Source organism: Eurytemora carolleeae, unplaced genomic scaffold, assembly GCF_000591075.1.
Source record: "Eurytemora carolleeae unplaced genomic scaffold, Eaff_2.0 scaffold725, whole genome shotgun sequence".
Taxonomy (NCBI): Eukaryota; Metazoa; Arthropoda; class Copepoda; order Calanoida; family Temoridae; genus Eurytemora; species Eurytemora carolleeae.
The window spans coordinates 23,370-39,751 of NW_019396610.1; the positions used below are offsets into that span (position 1 = coordinate 23,370).

The window sequence follows — 16,382 nt, forward strand, 5'->3', positions numbered from 1 at the left end:
TCTCCCTGTAGTTGGTGAAGGCGGTAAAAATGTCTAAAATGATTGATTCCATCATTAAGTAGAGTAAAGAGAAAAGTAGAGGAAGGATGAAGTATAGAAGGATGAAGGAAGGTCCCATTTATTATGCATTACATCATTACTTGTACTTCCAGGCAGATGGAGGGCCGTTTATAAGATTTAGTTTCCTAATAGAGTCTTTCCGACATATCTACAACCATCTTATTCGTAAAAACTCACGATAATAATTTCATTAAAAATGTGTAAGTAAAGTTTTATTTGTCCAAAGAAATGTAGAAAATGCCGAATACTTTTGAGTTGTGTCAGACAATTACATTAAGACAAACCCCGACCCCCTCCCCTCATTTAAGTTATTAATAAATGGAAATCTAAAAACAAATTTACTAATGCTTTACTAACTATCTAAATGTTATATTTTTATATTGCTTCATAAATTAATAAAAAAGAATGCTGGGATAGTTTGGTGTGTGGGTTGGAGGGGGGGGGGGGGCGTACGGGGGAAAGGGAGGAATTGATTAAAATAAAATTTTGATGAAAGCAAATTTTTAGTTTCTATTTCTAGCCTGTTGAAAAAATTCTATTTTCATAAAATACTCCTAATTTTGGTGTGCAGGTAAAATTTAACGCTAATAAGTTCAAAATATAGTACAGGGTTACCCACAAAGGATGAGACTTCAGTAACGATTGTGCGGAATTTGTTTATTTTTCATGAATTTAGGGTTCCTTGTCGTCTAAAACTAGATTATATCTGTATTTAATTATTTAATAAACCATCAAAATACTCAATTAAATGCAGAAACCAAAAAGCCAGCTATATATTGTCATATTTTTTAAGTTTTGGGTCGTCTTTACTCTATACAGTCTCATTCTTTGTGTTTAATTTTTTTTACAATTATATATTCCTTTTATCTCTGACAATGTCTCTTTCAATAAAAAAGGTAGAATACAAATAACTTTATTTTTCAGAATATAAATCGTTTTTTTTCCGGCGTTCAAATTCAACAAGATTTATAGTGAATTGCAGTAACTACCAACACCACGTGGATAGAAATAATCCTGCCTGGCTCAAAGAATCACAAAAGCTATTCTGATACAATCAAGTTTATAGGGACTGTAAGTGTAATTTCAACTTGTATTATAAGCTTTCTGACAAATTCGTTTTATCTCAAATTTTCACAACATGAACAATAACAGAGAGAGAGAGAGGAACCGGAAACATTTTTTTTTATAAAATTCTATTAAAATTCAATTTTTACAGATATGTTGGGTTATTTCCGGTTTGGACGGGGATACATGTTTTACAAGTATGAAAACGAATTTTATTGTTAATAAGAAATTCTTAATATTTTAACTTTGTTTCTTTTCAGGGACCCCAAATGTGCTGGAGGGGAGGGGGGGGGGTCAAAAATACAAGAAATATCGAATCTACAGTTATACAACAAAATATGTTATAATAAATAGTTGTAAAGACTTTTTCCAAGAGGCTTGTAAAAATTGGAATAGGGTCTAAATAGAAAAATAGTTGATTTAGATATCTATTCTAGCAAATTATGACTTTGAATATTAGGGATTTAAATTTTAGGGGTATTAATCTTCACAAATATACAGATTCCGATTTAAATTGTTTAATGATATAAATATATTGGCGCGTTCGGCTTTCTTTCAATTATGTTCTTCATCATTTGTTAACGACCTATTTTTTTCAGTTTTTCAGACAAATTGGAATTCGTTCACTTTCAAAATCATCCGTAATTTTCCTTCTATGCTCAATATCCCGTTCTTTCAGAAAAATTGTTTGTTCACCAAAATCGTCAGTTCAGTGAAATCATTTGTCCAGTAAAATAGTTCGTTCAGTGAAATCCTTTTTCCAGTAAAATAGTTCGTTCAGTAAGATCGTTTGTTCATTCAAATAGTTTGTTTACTAAGCTCGTTTGTTCAGTAAAATCGCTTGTTCATTCTGAAACGTGTTCACATAAATTGTAAGTTAAGAAAAAATCACGAACAATTTAAAAATGATTTTTTGATCGTTTCTTCTGAAATATTGTGTTCGTTCACAAAAACTATACCTATCTCTAATACTCATTTCTGAGAGGGAGGGGCGGGGGGGGGGGGGTTGCTTGAGGGTTTGCTCTTGCAAGTATTTTAGGGTCAAACCAAATATTGGGTTATAGACAATAAAGTCACAATACAAACACATTAACACTTAAAGATACTGTAAGCGTTGTTACAGCCAGGTGACCTTTAATGCAAAAATGTCGATACCTGATTCCCGACAGTTTACCCTTTGCTTTCTCTGATCAAGTATCAATTAGATATTAATATCTATAATTTCAAAAACAAACTTTCTGCGCATTTCTACGTTGCAAGTGTACAAAAAAGTATGAACACTTTTAAACTTAGAAAAACGACAATATCTTCCACATTATTGAACAGATAAAGGTTATCTTTGCATTGAGGGTCACTTGGATTTTCCCTTACAGTCCTTTTAACAAATATATGAAAGAGGGTACTTGATGTACTGTATGTGTGATGTGTTGCACTATGTACTGTTGTACAGTATTGTAAATATAAAGAATGTTTAAACTTGACTTTAGACATGTTTCAAATGTTTTCACATTAAGTTTAGCAAAATCTAGAATTTCTTTCTCAGAAATAAAAATTTGAAAAAAAACAAGTTCTTAAAATGAAAACAAATTAAATAACTTTAATTTACTTACATATTAGTTTATGAAAATTCTCAGTTTTTTAGTAAGATTTACATATTATATAAATTAGGAGGTACAAATACACAGTGTAACATATTTTTACTATATTTGTCACTTCAAATTTACACTTTATCCCGCTCGTCTCCTAAAAATAGATGTTTAAAGGGACTGTCAGCGTAATTTAAAGTGACCCATCATGCGAAAAAGAGTTCGGTATCGTTTAAAGTTTTGTCTGATCAAGTATTAATTGGATTATTGGATATAAATGTTTATAATTTTGATTATTTTAAATTGTTATTTGTTTAATGCCTTATTATAACACTAAACACTTAAACAAGAAAAATGATATTCTTAATCAGATCAAGGTTTCAAGAGTTTTGTTGCTAATCTTTGCATGGAGGGTCACATGAAATTTTGCTTACATTCCCTTTAATTAAGATTTCAGATTAAATAACATCCAAAAGAATAAATCTTATCTTAAGAAAATATCAAAAAAATATTCAACCAAAAAATGAAAGCTATATTAAATTTCAGTTACAAAACATTTATGAATTTTGATTTTAATTCTTTTGTAATTTTTGTTTTTGTGAATTTGAAAAGGTACAATTTTATAAATTACACGTTTAAACTACTGTGCTGGTAACAATACTTTATTCGTCTATGTGTACAGGGTTACCCACAAAGAATGAGCCTTCAGAGACGACTGTTAAGAATTTATTACTGTCTGTTTCCTTATATAATTAGAATTCTTTGCAACTACTGTATAAACTAGTTTCTTTCGTTGCCATGTCGATGAATACGACATTAAAAGAAAATATTCAAGGTATAAGACTTAATATAATATTTTATGAGTTTTATCTCCTCTTTACAGTCTCATCCTTTGCGGGTAACCCTGTATGTCTATAAACCTCAGTCTTGTAAATCTATCTCCAGACGGAAAATAAAAACGAATTATTTGAGTCTTATTGAACAATTGGGGAAAAAAATGTTATATAATACAAGTTTTGACCATTCTGGGCCTCAGAAATATCTTTGAGTGGTAAATTAGACTTAATTATGTTATGAGTATTTTGAAAGAACAATTTATAAATAACAGTGATCAGAGTCTACTTAAGAGTACAGAAACAGATAGAACACTAGATGTCGTCTTTTTAAGATTTAGAAGTTTTTCGTTGACAATAACCCTCAGGCATAGACCCAAAGAAGTTACGCGCATACTCTCTCTCTGTCTTGTCATTTAATTTCTTTGGATTTCTGCCTTAGGGTTATTGTAAACGAAATACCGCTAGGTCTTATAACAACGACATCTAGTGTTCTATCTGTATTGTCATTAATCTATGGCGTTATAAATATATGTAAAAAATTGAATGGTATTTACTACAGTGTTATAGTAATTATACTGAAGTCTACCTTTTTATGAAATTTCTCATAAATATCTGATTTAAACTAATCAAAGTTCTGCTTTAGAACCACCATACTCATCCCTTGCTCGGAATCCATTCTAAACACAGAGATATGATTGGTAGAGTAGTAATATACTCATCCCTTGCTCGGAATCCATTCTAAACACAGAGATATGATTAGTAGAGTAGTAATATACTCATCTCTTGCTCGGAATCCATTCTAAACACAGAGATATGACTAGTAGAGTAGTAATATACTCATCCCTTGCTCGGAATCCATTCTAAACACAGAGATATGATTAGCTAGTAGAGTAGTAATATACTCATCCCTTGCTCGGAATCCATTCTAAAAACAGAGATATGATTATCTATGGTGATCGCTACTATAAATCTTACTTCTGTCTGTTTCGTTTATAATGTGAAAATTGTAAAAAACGACTCATACCGAAGAACGTAGCGTCCAAACAAATTAAGAAAATTGCAATATTCGACTTAATTGGTAAAAAAATCAATTTAATTCCAAATAAATCATTCAGATATCACAACCTATATAAACATAGGTAATTTTTCAACTCATTCTTTTCTAGTTGATATTTCATCATGATATTTTGAATTTTTTTATGATCTGATACTTTCTTTTGAAAACATCTTTTCCCGTTTCAAGGATAAGGATAATGATAATGATAATGATAATTGATAATGAAGACGATATTTTCTAGGACTGTTCGAAAATCCAGCGCCAGTCGTGAAAACAAGTTGAACGTGAAATATTACTTTAAAAAAAAAAATCAAAAACATTATGAAACCTTTTTTCGCGAAAACTCCCTTTAAGGATGTACTGGTAACTTGACTATCACCATATTAAGTGTAATGGGTGTGACTGTGCAAGTACACTATAAAATTGTTGTGTTACATGTATATTTATTTTAAATCATATTTTGAGTAAAAATGTAATGTTCCTTTTCCACAGCTTTCTGTTCTTTCTTACAGTGAAAATAAAGCTGAAAATGTAACCTGTTTGTTGTGATGAGGCTTCTGTTACTGATGCAGCTCTCAAACTGTACAGTTTGCTTTGTTTTCAGGAACTCTAGCTTGTACCCACAGATACTTAGGTTCCCAACCTATAGTACACAGTTCATATACTAGAGTACAGGTGTACCCACAAATACTTAGGTTCCCATCCTACAGTACACAGTTCATAGAGTATACAGTACATATACACCATGACAGGTGTACCCACCCACAGACACTTAGGTTCCCAACCTACAGTACACAGTTCATAGAGTACACCGTACATATACAAAAGTACAGGTGTACCCACAGGTACTTAGGTTCCCAACCTACAGTACACAGTTCATAGAGTAAGCAGTACATATACACCAGTACAGGTGTACCCGCAGAAACTTAGGTTCCCAACCTACAGAACACCGTTCATAGAGTACACAGGACACATACGTAAGAGTACAGGTGTACCCACAAATACTTAGGTTCCCAACCTACAGTATACAGTTCATTGAGAACACAGAACATATACACCAGTACAGGTGTACCCACAGATACTTAGGTTTCCAACCTACAGAACACCGTTCATAGAGTACACAGTACACATACGTAAGAGTACAGGTGTACCCACAAATACTTAGGTTCCCAACCTACAGTATACAGTTCATTGAGAACACAGAACATATACACCAGTACAGGTGTACCCACAGATACTTAGGTTTCCAACCTACAGAACACCGTTCATAGAGTACACAGTACACATACGTAAGAGTACAGGTGTACCCACAAATACTTTGTTTTCCAACCTACAGAACACCGTTCATTGAGTACACAGTATACATACGTAAGAGTACAGGTGTACCCACAAATACTTAGGTTCCCAACCTACAGTACACAGTACACATAAGTAAGAGTACAGGTGTACCCACAAATACTTAGCTTCCCAACCTACAGTACACAGTTCATAGAGAACACAGTACACATACAAAAGTACAGGTGTACCCACAGACACTTTGGTTCCCAACTTTCAGTTCACAGTTCATAGAGTACACATTACATATACACCTGTAAAGGTGTACCTACAGGTACCTAGGTTCCCAACCTACAGTACACAGCTCATAGAGAACACCGTACATAAAAAAGAGTACAGGTGTACCCACAGGCACTTAGGTTCCCAACCTACAGTACAGATTTCATAGAGTACACAGTACATATAAAAGAGTACAGTTGCACCCACAGGTACAATTATGTTTCCAACCTACAGTACACAGTTCAGAGAGTACCCGGCACATAAGCTAGAGTGGTGTACGATGAATTCACCACTTTAGAGTACACTCAGTACACAGTACAAATAGTAATTTGTTTTGCCAAGATCTTTTTAACAAACTGTGAATAAACAGCTTAGTAGGTTAAAAGTAGTTTTCTTTCAACCTCAGACTTGATCATTAATCATGTCTAGTAGCTGAGTTTGTGTAAAGTTTAACCAAACCAATGATTTGTTTGTAAGGACATAAAATTTAAAAACATGTTTTTCACTGGAAGAAAATTTTGGGGAAATTTCGCGGATTTTCTTGAGAATTATTGAAATTCACTTTTTAATGAAGTCTCATCCTTTGTGAGAGTACACATTTTTTGTGAGAGTACGTATCAGCTTTGTAAGAGTAAACATTCTTTGTGAGAGTACACATCCTTTGTGAGAGTACACATTCTTTGTGAGAGTACACATCAGCTTTGTAAGAGTACACATTCTTTGTGTGAGCACACATCCTTTGTGAAAGTACGCATTCTTTGTGATCAGTACACATTCTTTGTGAGAGTACACATTCTTTAGTACACATTCTTTGTAAGAGTACACATTCTTTGTGAGAGTACACATTCTTTGTGAGAGTACACATTCTTTGTGAGAGTACACATTTTGGATTTAAAATTCTTATCCTTACATAAATATTCTTGGGCAAAGATATAATACATTATGCTGTGGTCCATTTTAATCTATTTAGGGCATCTGCTAAATATCATTAATCGTTTTCTTTTATAATTATTGCTTTTACCAAAAGGGGAAAATGTTTCAGTATTGTAATATGTTTAAGATTCCTTTTAAACTTTTGATTTTAGTCAAAAACATTATTTTCTATGAAATGAGCTCAAGATTTTGTACTTTTTTTAAACTTTCCGCTTTATGCTGTTCCTGTATTAAGGACGGGGTGCCACTCCCCCCCCCTCACCCAACCCCAGCATAAATTTTACAAAAACAAAAAAAGATTTTAGAGTTTTCGGACTTCTACATTAGCAGAGCTTTTATTTTGTTTTTCACCATATAATGATATATGATATACAAGCTGAAGGGCCCGGCGTTGCAATAGAAAAAAAATTGTGAAAAATTGTAAGAAAAAAAATTTGATTTTCTTAGCCTTTGTCACCTCCCGGCTACCCATGAGTGTTCACAAAAAAATCAGCCCATTCGGTCCAGCCGTTTGGCCGGCTAGAGGGAACATATATATATATGAGTGTCTTGTTGATAGATGTTTATAGATGATATATAATGAACTGTTTATTTCAATTTTGAGTTCTCTACTGAAATAAATCGCGCATTTCAAGTACAGGAAATTACACAATCTGATCAGATGAAGGTTTCAAGGGTTCCATTGTGAATCGGGCATTGTCATCTTTCTAAGGAGGGTCACTTGAAATTACACTTACAATCAATTGAAACCCGAGTAAACCCCCGACTTTAGCATATATGTACGCTTAAGACCAAGTAAAGACTTGAGGTTTTGCTAAACTTAGTTTTAACCCTATAAATCTATGTATAGCCATGGGGGCGTTTAAATTACTTTTCATTTAAAGTCACAACGTTTCACAACGATAGTGTCAGAAATGAGAGTGCTAGGACAAAAAATCTGTTCCGAGTAAAGAAGATCCAACGTCCTCAGTCGGTTTTTATCTCTTCCTAGACTTGGTCCTTATTGAACCTGGAGATTTAAGAGGAAGAGAGTGCATTGGAAAGAATGTTGGCGCAAGATAATGAATAATTATAATATATTATGGGGAGAGCTTCCAATAATCCTTTAGAGTAGTTTTGAACAATTTCAATCCAGCTTAATTAACAGAGGTTTACCTTATAATTCAAAACACATTGTGGTCTGAAAAGTTTTAAAGAAATTCCGGAACTAATATTTTTGTCACTTTAATTAAATTAACTCTACTGGGGTCCGCTTAGTCCAGATTCTATGAATAGCAACAAGTAGTTGAACTACGTAGAGGAGGTTAAACTACTAATCTTTTGCACTCAAGTTGATGAGAAGTTTTTCAAAGTCTATGAATAGTTCTACTTTAGATACGCTCAGAATAAACTCCCTCGGTTTAAGATAATTACTTTATTACTAACTAAATAACTTATTAATAAATCAAAACATTGAAAAATGTATATCGATAGGTGACGTGGCAGGAAAAATACGCTCCTCTTGCCGGGTCTCAATATCCGGCTCCAGACTCTTCAGATTAACTCGTCTTCCGCCACGGCACCGCCATACTACTATTCTCTTTTTATTAGATGTTCCCCTTATTTTCATTTGTTCCCTACATTTGCATTGTATTCATATTAAAATTATATTTAAGGTCTAAGTATAAATATATTGTCTTGCATTCCGAATATTCAATATATTTGCTGAATTCAAAACAAATATACAATTATGGTTGGAAACATTTTTATTTGGAAATATAAACAAAATTTTTTTAAGAAACCTTACTGTAGGATGGTGTTCAGAATACAGATTTTGTATTGATTTATTGACCCTATCTCTGCTGGGGTACTTGAAAACCAGGATAAGCTAGGGGGGGGTGGTTCAATTTGACCCCCCCCCCTCTACATCCCATGTTTGATGTCCAAATATGACAAATGATACATCATTGGAAAGCTCTTGTGCTCTACTTTTAGAATCTGCAAAAAATTTGCAAATTTGCAAAAATTAAATTTTCATCACAAAATCTAGTTATGTAGTAAAAATGTTTGCAAAAAAAATTTGTCCAAAAAATGACAAATTATACATTTTTGAAAAGCCCTTGACCATGCCATTTCAAATATGCACAAATTTTTGCTAAATTTTAAATAACCTGATTTTTAATCAAGAAAAACTAAAAATGTGAAAATTTCCTTTGACAAGTTGTTTGCAAAAAATGTCCATGTTTTTCGCAAAACTTGTGCAATTCGTTTCCCTATGTCAAAGGCTTTCCAAAAAGCTAAATTTTTATCAAAATCTGACAAGTGGAAGTGGGTCAAAACAAAGATTTATTTTGTTACAGGAAAAGCAGTCATTCAGGCAGTGTGCCTGAGGACTCAGGCAGTTAGTATTAAAGCCCGATTTTAGGCCTAAAGGGAGGGCTTTGGGTATTAGGAAAAGTCAGAAAATTTCAACAGCCTCAGACCAATACTTTTTGAGTTATGTAAAAAAAATGGAGGGGGAGGGAAAGGTCAGATAAAATAATAATTTTTTTATTCCGTGATGTACATATTGCATTCAGATAGAGAAACTTTGTATGCATAAAAAATATCAAATAAATGCGAAATCGAAAAAAATCAAAGAACATTTTTTTTCGCAGTGCTATATTTGTTTTTGAAAGAAATGTTTCTTTATCGAGAAAGTTTAAGCCATCTGATATTATTTTTGTAATTTGTAATAAAATCTAAATATTCTTCATTTTACAGATTCAAAATATTTTTATTTTTTATACCTCAAAATATCATTTTGAAGCATAAAATTAAATTTTTGATAATTGAACAGAATCAATTCATTATAAAGAGGCTTCGAGGGCATTTTCGCAGATTTTTCTCTTTTGAAAAATCAAAATTGTTGCATAAAGGAATTACGTCTTTGCCGCAAACTCAAACATTTCTAATCTCTATATCTCTGCAACCTTTTAATATTTCAAATTTTTAATATTCACTATATCAGAATATATATTTGAAATATCTAAGGTCTACCCAACTTTTGGGCTGCAATGGCATAAAGGGATTAATTAGCAAATGAGAGTTTGGGGAAAAGACTTTATTCCATTAAAAACTCTTTGATTGCTATTTTATCATTTAAATAATCAACATTTTATTAATAATAAACATAAGCATGTCCATGTACGTAAATTCTGTAAATACTGTTGACAACTTTTTAAATTAAATTACCCTATTTTTGAAGGATTTATAATAAACCTATGTTTGTTGTAAATTGCAAAATTGTAAAAGGAATACTCCATAAATAATTTATTTAAAGAAAGTGTCTGGCTAGACATGGTAGTTGAGCTAAGAATGCAGTGTAGAGACATTTTTTAAGAAGAAAGGTTAGAGTAAAGATTGCTGATGGACAGTTGGTACAGGGGAATAGGACAGAACCCTTATCATAGAAAAATAATGGTTAGCATGTATAACATTTCAAGAAGAGGGGGATTTTTATAGACGTCATTCTACACATGAATAAAAATGCAGAAACTAATTACTGTACATTTGTAAAATCAATATTCTAATTTTGTTAAGTTTCTTGTTCAAAGTTCAACTATTCAAAAAATATTTAGCATATTTAGCAATATGAAAAACATGACACGAAACATCCAAATTGGCTTTTTATTGTATGGGCATCCTGAAACCTGAAAAATGAACATGGTTAAATTGTTACGTTTAAAAACATTTATAGCAAATTTGAATTTTGTCTGAGAACTTATTAAAATTAATTTTAAAGGAATGCCCTCCCCCCTAGCCGCTACTGCTTTTCAAAATGCATAAAATATTCCTTTAAAGTAAATAAAGATGTTTTAAGTTCAAAACATTGTATATTCTACAGTACAAAAGTTGCGTTGGTTGATTTATTGCCCCATCCTCAATTCTCATATGATGAACAATTCTGCAGAACAATTACATGGAGTACAGCGCTGATGCAGAATACTTATTCAATTCGAAAAAGTCTTAAATCTAAATAATTCAGAAAAATGAATTATATGTTATGGTCTTACCTCAGGTTTAAGTTCTCTTGTTTCGATTAAGTATTGTTTAGTTGTGCGTAGAGGAAATTATTTTAGGTTTACGGCATTGATCAACACTTCAGGACTGTAAAACTTTCTTATGTGTTATAATCTGAAGTATTTATCAGCACTGTTTCATGCTAATAGTCGAGAACGTAAACAGATTGTTAACCCCCAGATCTGCGTACACTGGAGACACACAGATACCGCAATACACAATTGTTCGATGTACCATTTCACCATTCGATCTATACCTAAACCACAGACTGCTCATACACTCTACCTGGATAGGGTGAGTAGGCCAAAACACTATGCTACGGTTCCACGTAATGTTTTTAACTGACATCTAACGGCCACTTGTTGCATTCAGGGGTTAAGTTTTACAACTTTGAAAGAAATACTCCAATTTTAAACATAAAACATAACATTTATATTCATATTGTCTATTTTTAAAGATTTTCCATTTCCTATTCAAAGGATTACAGACGTCTCCTGATTGGTTGTGTACAGTACAATATTTTCAATCCTCATAGAATATTCATTTTGGAGGAAATCGGGTTTTTTATTTTTCAGTGACGGCCATTAAAAATGTAACACATATTTTACAGTTGTTAAGAAACATATTGGAAAAATAGAAATTAACTCTTATCATCGAAAATAAGCAATTATATACAGTTATCTGTAATGTCTCAATTGGAGAATTTGAACAAATTCAGAGAAATTGAAAAATAAATATAATGATGTTAAAGAAATTTGATTATAACATTGATTCACTAACTTTGCAACCCATTGATGTAGACCTTGGATATTTCAAACTATGAATTATGTTAGATCAAATAATATAAGTTTGAAATATAAAAGGTTTACGCTATCAGATTGCAAAGATATAGGGATTTACAAATTTTAGTTTGTGGCAAAGACTCAATTCCTTTATAATGCGAAATTTGACTAATTACTAGACTGTTTGTTACATTTTATGTCGTTGCTATTAAATAATTCTTAAAAATACGATTCTCAAAATTTTCCCTCTAAAATGTACAATCTGTTAGGATTTTAGAGATTGAAGTTGTGTTCTTGCTGAACAAATATGCACCGTATAAACCTTTCATAGGTCTTAAATCAATCCTAAAACAATTCTCTACAATACTGCACTCTCATCTCAACTACCAAGTATATCCAGACCACTTGCGGCGTCATTGAATGTGTACTTTATTGGGGTTCAATTTCCTTCTACGATTTTACCAAGAGAAAAAATCGGAAAATAATTCAAAGTGACCATGTCAATTAATCTTTCTATCTTGTAAACCTCTTAGATAAGGTTCTCGTAAAAATCTCATATTTTTCAAAAAGTTTTATCCTTTTAAATGTGATTGAGACGTTAGTCCATAATGATATGTCTTTTGAGGTCAAAATAGTGAATTGGATTAACATGGACACTTTATTGGATTAACCTCGGCTATTTTAGAGTATTTACCTTGTATAGTTTAAAGGATTTAATTATTAAGTTTTGAGGATTTTACTTCTTTAGTTTAGCGGATTTGTCTTGTTAAATCTGAAGGATTACATTGTTTAATCTATCGTTAAATCTGAAAAATCATTGTTTAGATTAAAGGATGTTCCTTGTTTAGTTTAGGTATGCGGATTTTTCAATTTAACTTATTTTAGAGGATTGTTTAGATTAGAGGATTGTTTGGTTTAGAGGATTGTTTAGATTAGAGGATTGTTTAGTTTAGAGGATTGTTTAGTTTATAGGATTTTCCTTGTTTACGGATTTCCCGTGTTTAGAGGATTTACCTTGTTTAGTGTAGAGGTTTTGCACACAAAGATGATGAAGAAGAGAAATCCGCGGAGAAGGTTGATGCAGCCAAACAATCTTAATTACAGAGAAGGTTGATGCAGCCAAACAATCTTAATTATAGAGAAGGTTGATGCAGCCAAACAATCTTAATTACAGAGAAGGTTGGCTGGATTTTTAAAAATCGCAATTTGAATGCACTGAATACGTTATTTACAAACGTAATAATTGACGGAAGAGAGAAAATGGCATGGAAAATCATGTGATTTTGGCTCATGGTTGCCGAAAAACAACATAGCTAATATATAGCATGGAAGGGAAAACAGGTTGTGCCTTGTGACCCCCTGCCTTCCCCCGCTCCTTGGGTACTCCACCCTCTTTTCTTTTCTTTTCTTTTCTTAAACAATCATTCGTCTGCAATCGTCCCATCACTAAATCTCCCTCAAACAAATATTTCAAAAACAATTTTTTACCTGAATATAAACTCAACCAGCGTGAAGCACTCATTCTTCTAATCATCATCAATCAATAATCATAATATTTTAATGATTTACTTTACAGGGAAATTAAGAAAGTTTACTATGCAAAGGGTTACTTTGCAAAAAACATCCCTCGCTGAGCTCTTGATGTTGTATAAGCAAAAATGGTAAAGGGAACCCGTGGTTAAGTAAAATTTGTAATTTCCTGAAAAAGTATTTTTACACAATTGTATTGTCATTTGAGATGAAAGTGCCGAATTTTTTAATAAAAACATTACAGGCATGAAGTTTAATGAAAACATTACAGACACATGAAGTTTAATGAAAACTTCATGTGTCTGTAATGTTTATAAGAAGGCAGTAATAACTATTTGCAACTACTTTACAGGGAAGTTAAGGTAATTTTAGTTTAGCAAGGGTTCCCAAAACCAATTTTACTTACAAAACATCCAGAGCGCATTAAAGGATGTTATGTTCGCAAAATTGGTCGGGGGAAACATGGGGGAAACCTGTGGTTAAGTAAAATTTTTAATTTCCCAAAAAAGTAGCTGTTCACAATTTTATCGTCCATTGAGATGAAAATGCATGAATTTTTTCCTCAAAACTTCACAAAACGGGTGGTTATTTTACATCATTCTCCCAAGGGATGTTAAGAAAATTAACTTCCCTCTGTTGGGGAAATTTTTGGTCAATAATTTTGGTCAAAAGACGGTAAAAAAGTTTGGTTTGACAGCATACTAAAATTTTTAAATATTTTTTTTCTGATAATAATTTTCCTTGTGTTCTCGGTGTAGAAGATAATGTACACATTCTGCCATCCATAGTACCCCCATCACAGTGAACAGTTTAGTGTACAGTAACTAAACAATATATCCATAGTACTCCCATCACAGTGAAAAGTTTAGTGTACAGTAACTAAACAATATATCCATAGTACCCCCATCACAGTGAACAGTTTAGTGTACAGTAACTAAACAATATATCCATAGTACCCCCATCACAGTGAACAGTTTAGTGTACAGTAACTAAACAATATATCCATAGTACTCCCATCACAGTGAACAGTTTAGTGTACAGTAACTAAACAATATATCCATAGTGCCCCCATCACAGTGAACAGTTTAGTGTACAGTAACTAAACAATATATCCATAGTACTCCCATCACAGTGAACAGTTTAGTGTAGAGTAACTAAACAATATATCCATAGTACCCCCATCACAGTGAACAGTTTAGTGTACAGTAACTAAACAATATATCAGAGTTAAACATGTTTAAACCTTCTAGATACAGGGTGTCCCAATAAACATGGGAATGAGACGTCTTTAACAATTTTCTCCTTATAGACGCAACAGATAGAAGCAAGATTAGTAGCGATCAAAAGCGCCTTTTTATCGCATTTAGTCTATACCCCCTTTCATTTTTCGCGAACACTCCCTTTAAAATTAGGTAACACAACGCTAATTCAATAATGTTTTACAATTAGCATTTCGAATTCGTCTCCTAATGCCCATGTTTGTTGGGATACCCAGTACGACAAGTTAAACTTCTTCTTTTGTGAGTTAATTAAGCAAAATTCGTAAAATTTATTAACTTCAATTGTTCTATTTAACATAAACCATTGCATTTAAAATGTTTTACCTAACAATCAAATTCGAATTAAAAGAAAAATGTTGCCATCTATATATAAATTTAGCTTGTCTGTCTGTCTGTTTGTTTTGTATCCAATAAACGTCAAAACGGCTGAACCGATCAGGCCCAAATATTGTGTGGGACCTCACCTTGCACCAAGGAAGGTTTATGAATGATCAAATTTTCAAATATTTGTCTTCATCAAAATTCAATTTTCATTAAATTTTTAGAATTTTTTTTTAAATCCGCGAACTTTTTTGTTTCGTTAGACATGTACACAAAGAGAACATGTTCACAATTAAAATAGAAGATGGGCGCCCTAAAAGGCTAGTTTTTAATATGTGAAAACATTACCAGTTGTTCCTTGCTGTCTGTGTTAATCCTAGATACAACGTTCTGAATCCTTTTCTCCAAGTGTCCTGATCCTCCAGATCCTACCCCAGCTCTCCTAGCTCCGGGAGCTAACCCAGAGCTCTGGATATTCTGCCGAACCCGTCGCGCCATCTGTGTACTCATTCGAGACCTAAACAGTACTCTTAAAGGGATTTTAAGTGTAAATTCAAGTGGCCTTCCACGCAAAGAAGGCAAAAACGGAACCCTTTAAATTAACTTTGACTGTTCAAGGATTAAAGAAAGCTCTGTGTTTAAACCTTTTGAAAACCAATTAAATTCCTTTAAAACACAGTTTACGCTTTCAAGGTGGGAACTTAACACAGCTGATTGTTACTTATTCAATATTTCATATTAAATACGGTTTCCAAATATTCGAGAGTAGACCCACCTGACTAGACTAATAATGAGTACTGGGTGTAGGTTGACCCACCTGACTAGACCAATAATGAGTAGTGGGTGTAGGTTGACCCACCTGACTAGACCAATAATGAGTACTGGGTGTAAGTTGACCCACCTTACTTAACTAATAATGAGTACTGTTTCTAAGTTGACCCACCTGACAAGACTAATGATGGTTAGACAGAACAAGAATCCGTTGATCAGCATCAGGATAAACACGGGTAGATGCAGGTACAGTCCCTTCATTTTCAAATTTTAAAATATTTAATAGGACTGCAGGCCTTTCTTTAAAGGAAGTGCCTGGCTAGACATTGTAGTTGAGCTGAGAATGCAGCATTGTAGAGAAATCATTTAGAAATTATTTGTGACCTACCATATTCCTGCCCTTCTGGTCGTGGCGCGGCAGGTCTACTTTGGAGGTTGTGGATCTACACGCTGACCTGGCGGGTTTCATAATCCAGAGATGAGATTTTAAAAGCTTAAACCCGACTAAAACCCGGTCTTTGCGTCTGCTTAGACCCACGTAAAGCTCAAGTCAAGACCCGGGTTTT

The 16,382-nt window shown here is 33.0% G+C and overlaps 1 protein-coding gene across 1 annotated transcript in view; it reads right to left on the reverse strand.

Moving 5' to 3' along the window:
- Positions 1 to 957: 957 nt before the first annotated feature.
- The window catches only part of LOC111706251 (probable G-protein coupled receptor Mth-like 3), a 65,942-nt gene continuing 50,517 nt past the window's right edge, over positions 958 to 16,382 (reverse strand). The window contains exons 20-27 of the mRNA XM_023479078.1: positions 15,989 to 16,071; positions 15,394 to 15,562; positions 14,185 to 14,268; positions 13,403 to 13,440; positions 12,929 to 13,007; positions 5,141 to 5,247; positions 4,134 to 4,224; positions 958 to 2,868 (exon numbers count right to left, since the gene is read on the reverse strand). Coding sequence (XP_023334846.1) covers positions 4,170 to 4,224; positions 5,141 to 5,247; positions 12,929 to 13,007; positions 13,403 to 13,440; positions 14,185 to 14,268; positions 15,394 to 15,562; positions 15,989 to 16,071 — 615 coding nt within the window. The 3' untranslated portion in view covers positions 958 to 2,868; positions 4,134 to 4,169. The remainder of the gene's footprint in view (positions 2,869 to 4,133; positions 4,225 to 5,140; positions 5,248 to 12,928; positions 13,008 to 13,402; positions 13,441 to 14,184; positions 14,269 to 15,393; positions 15,563 to 15,988; positions 16,072 to 16,382) is intronic.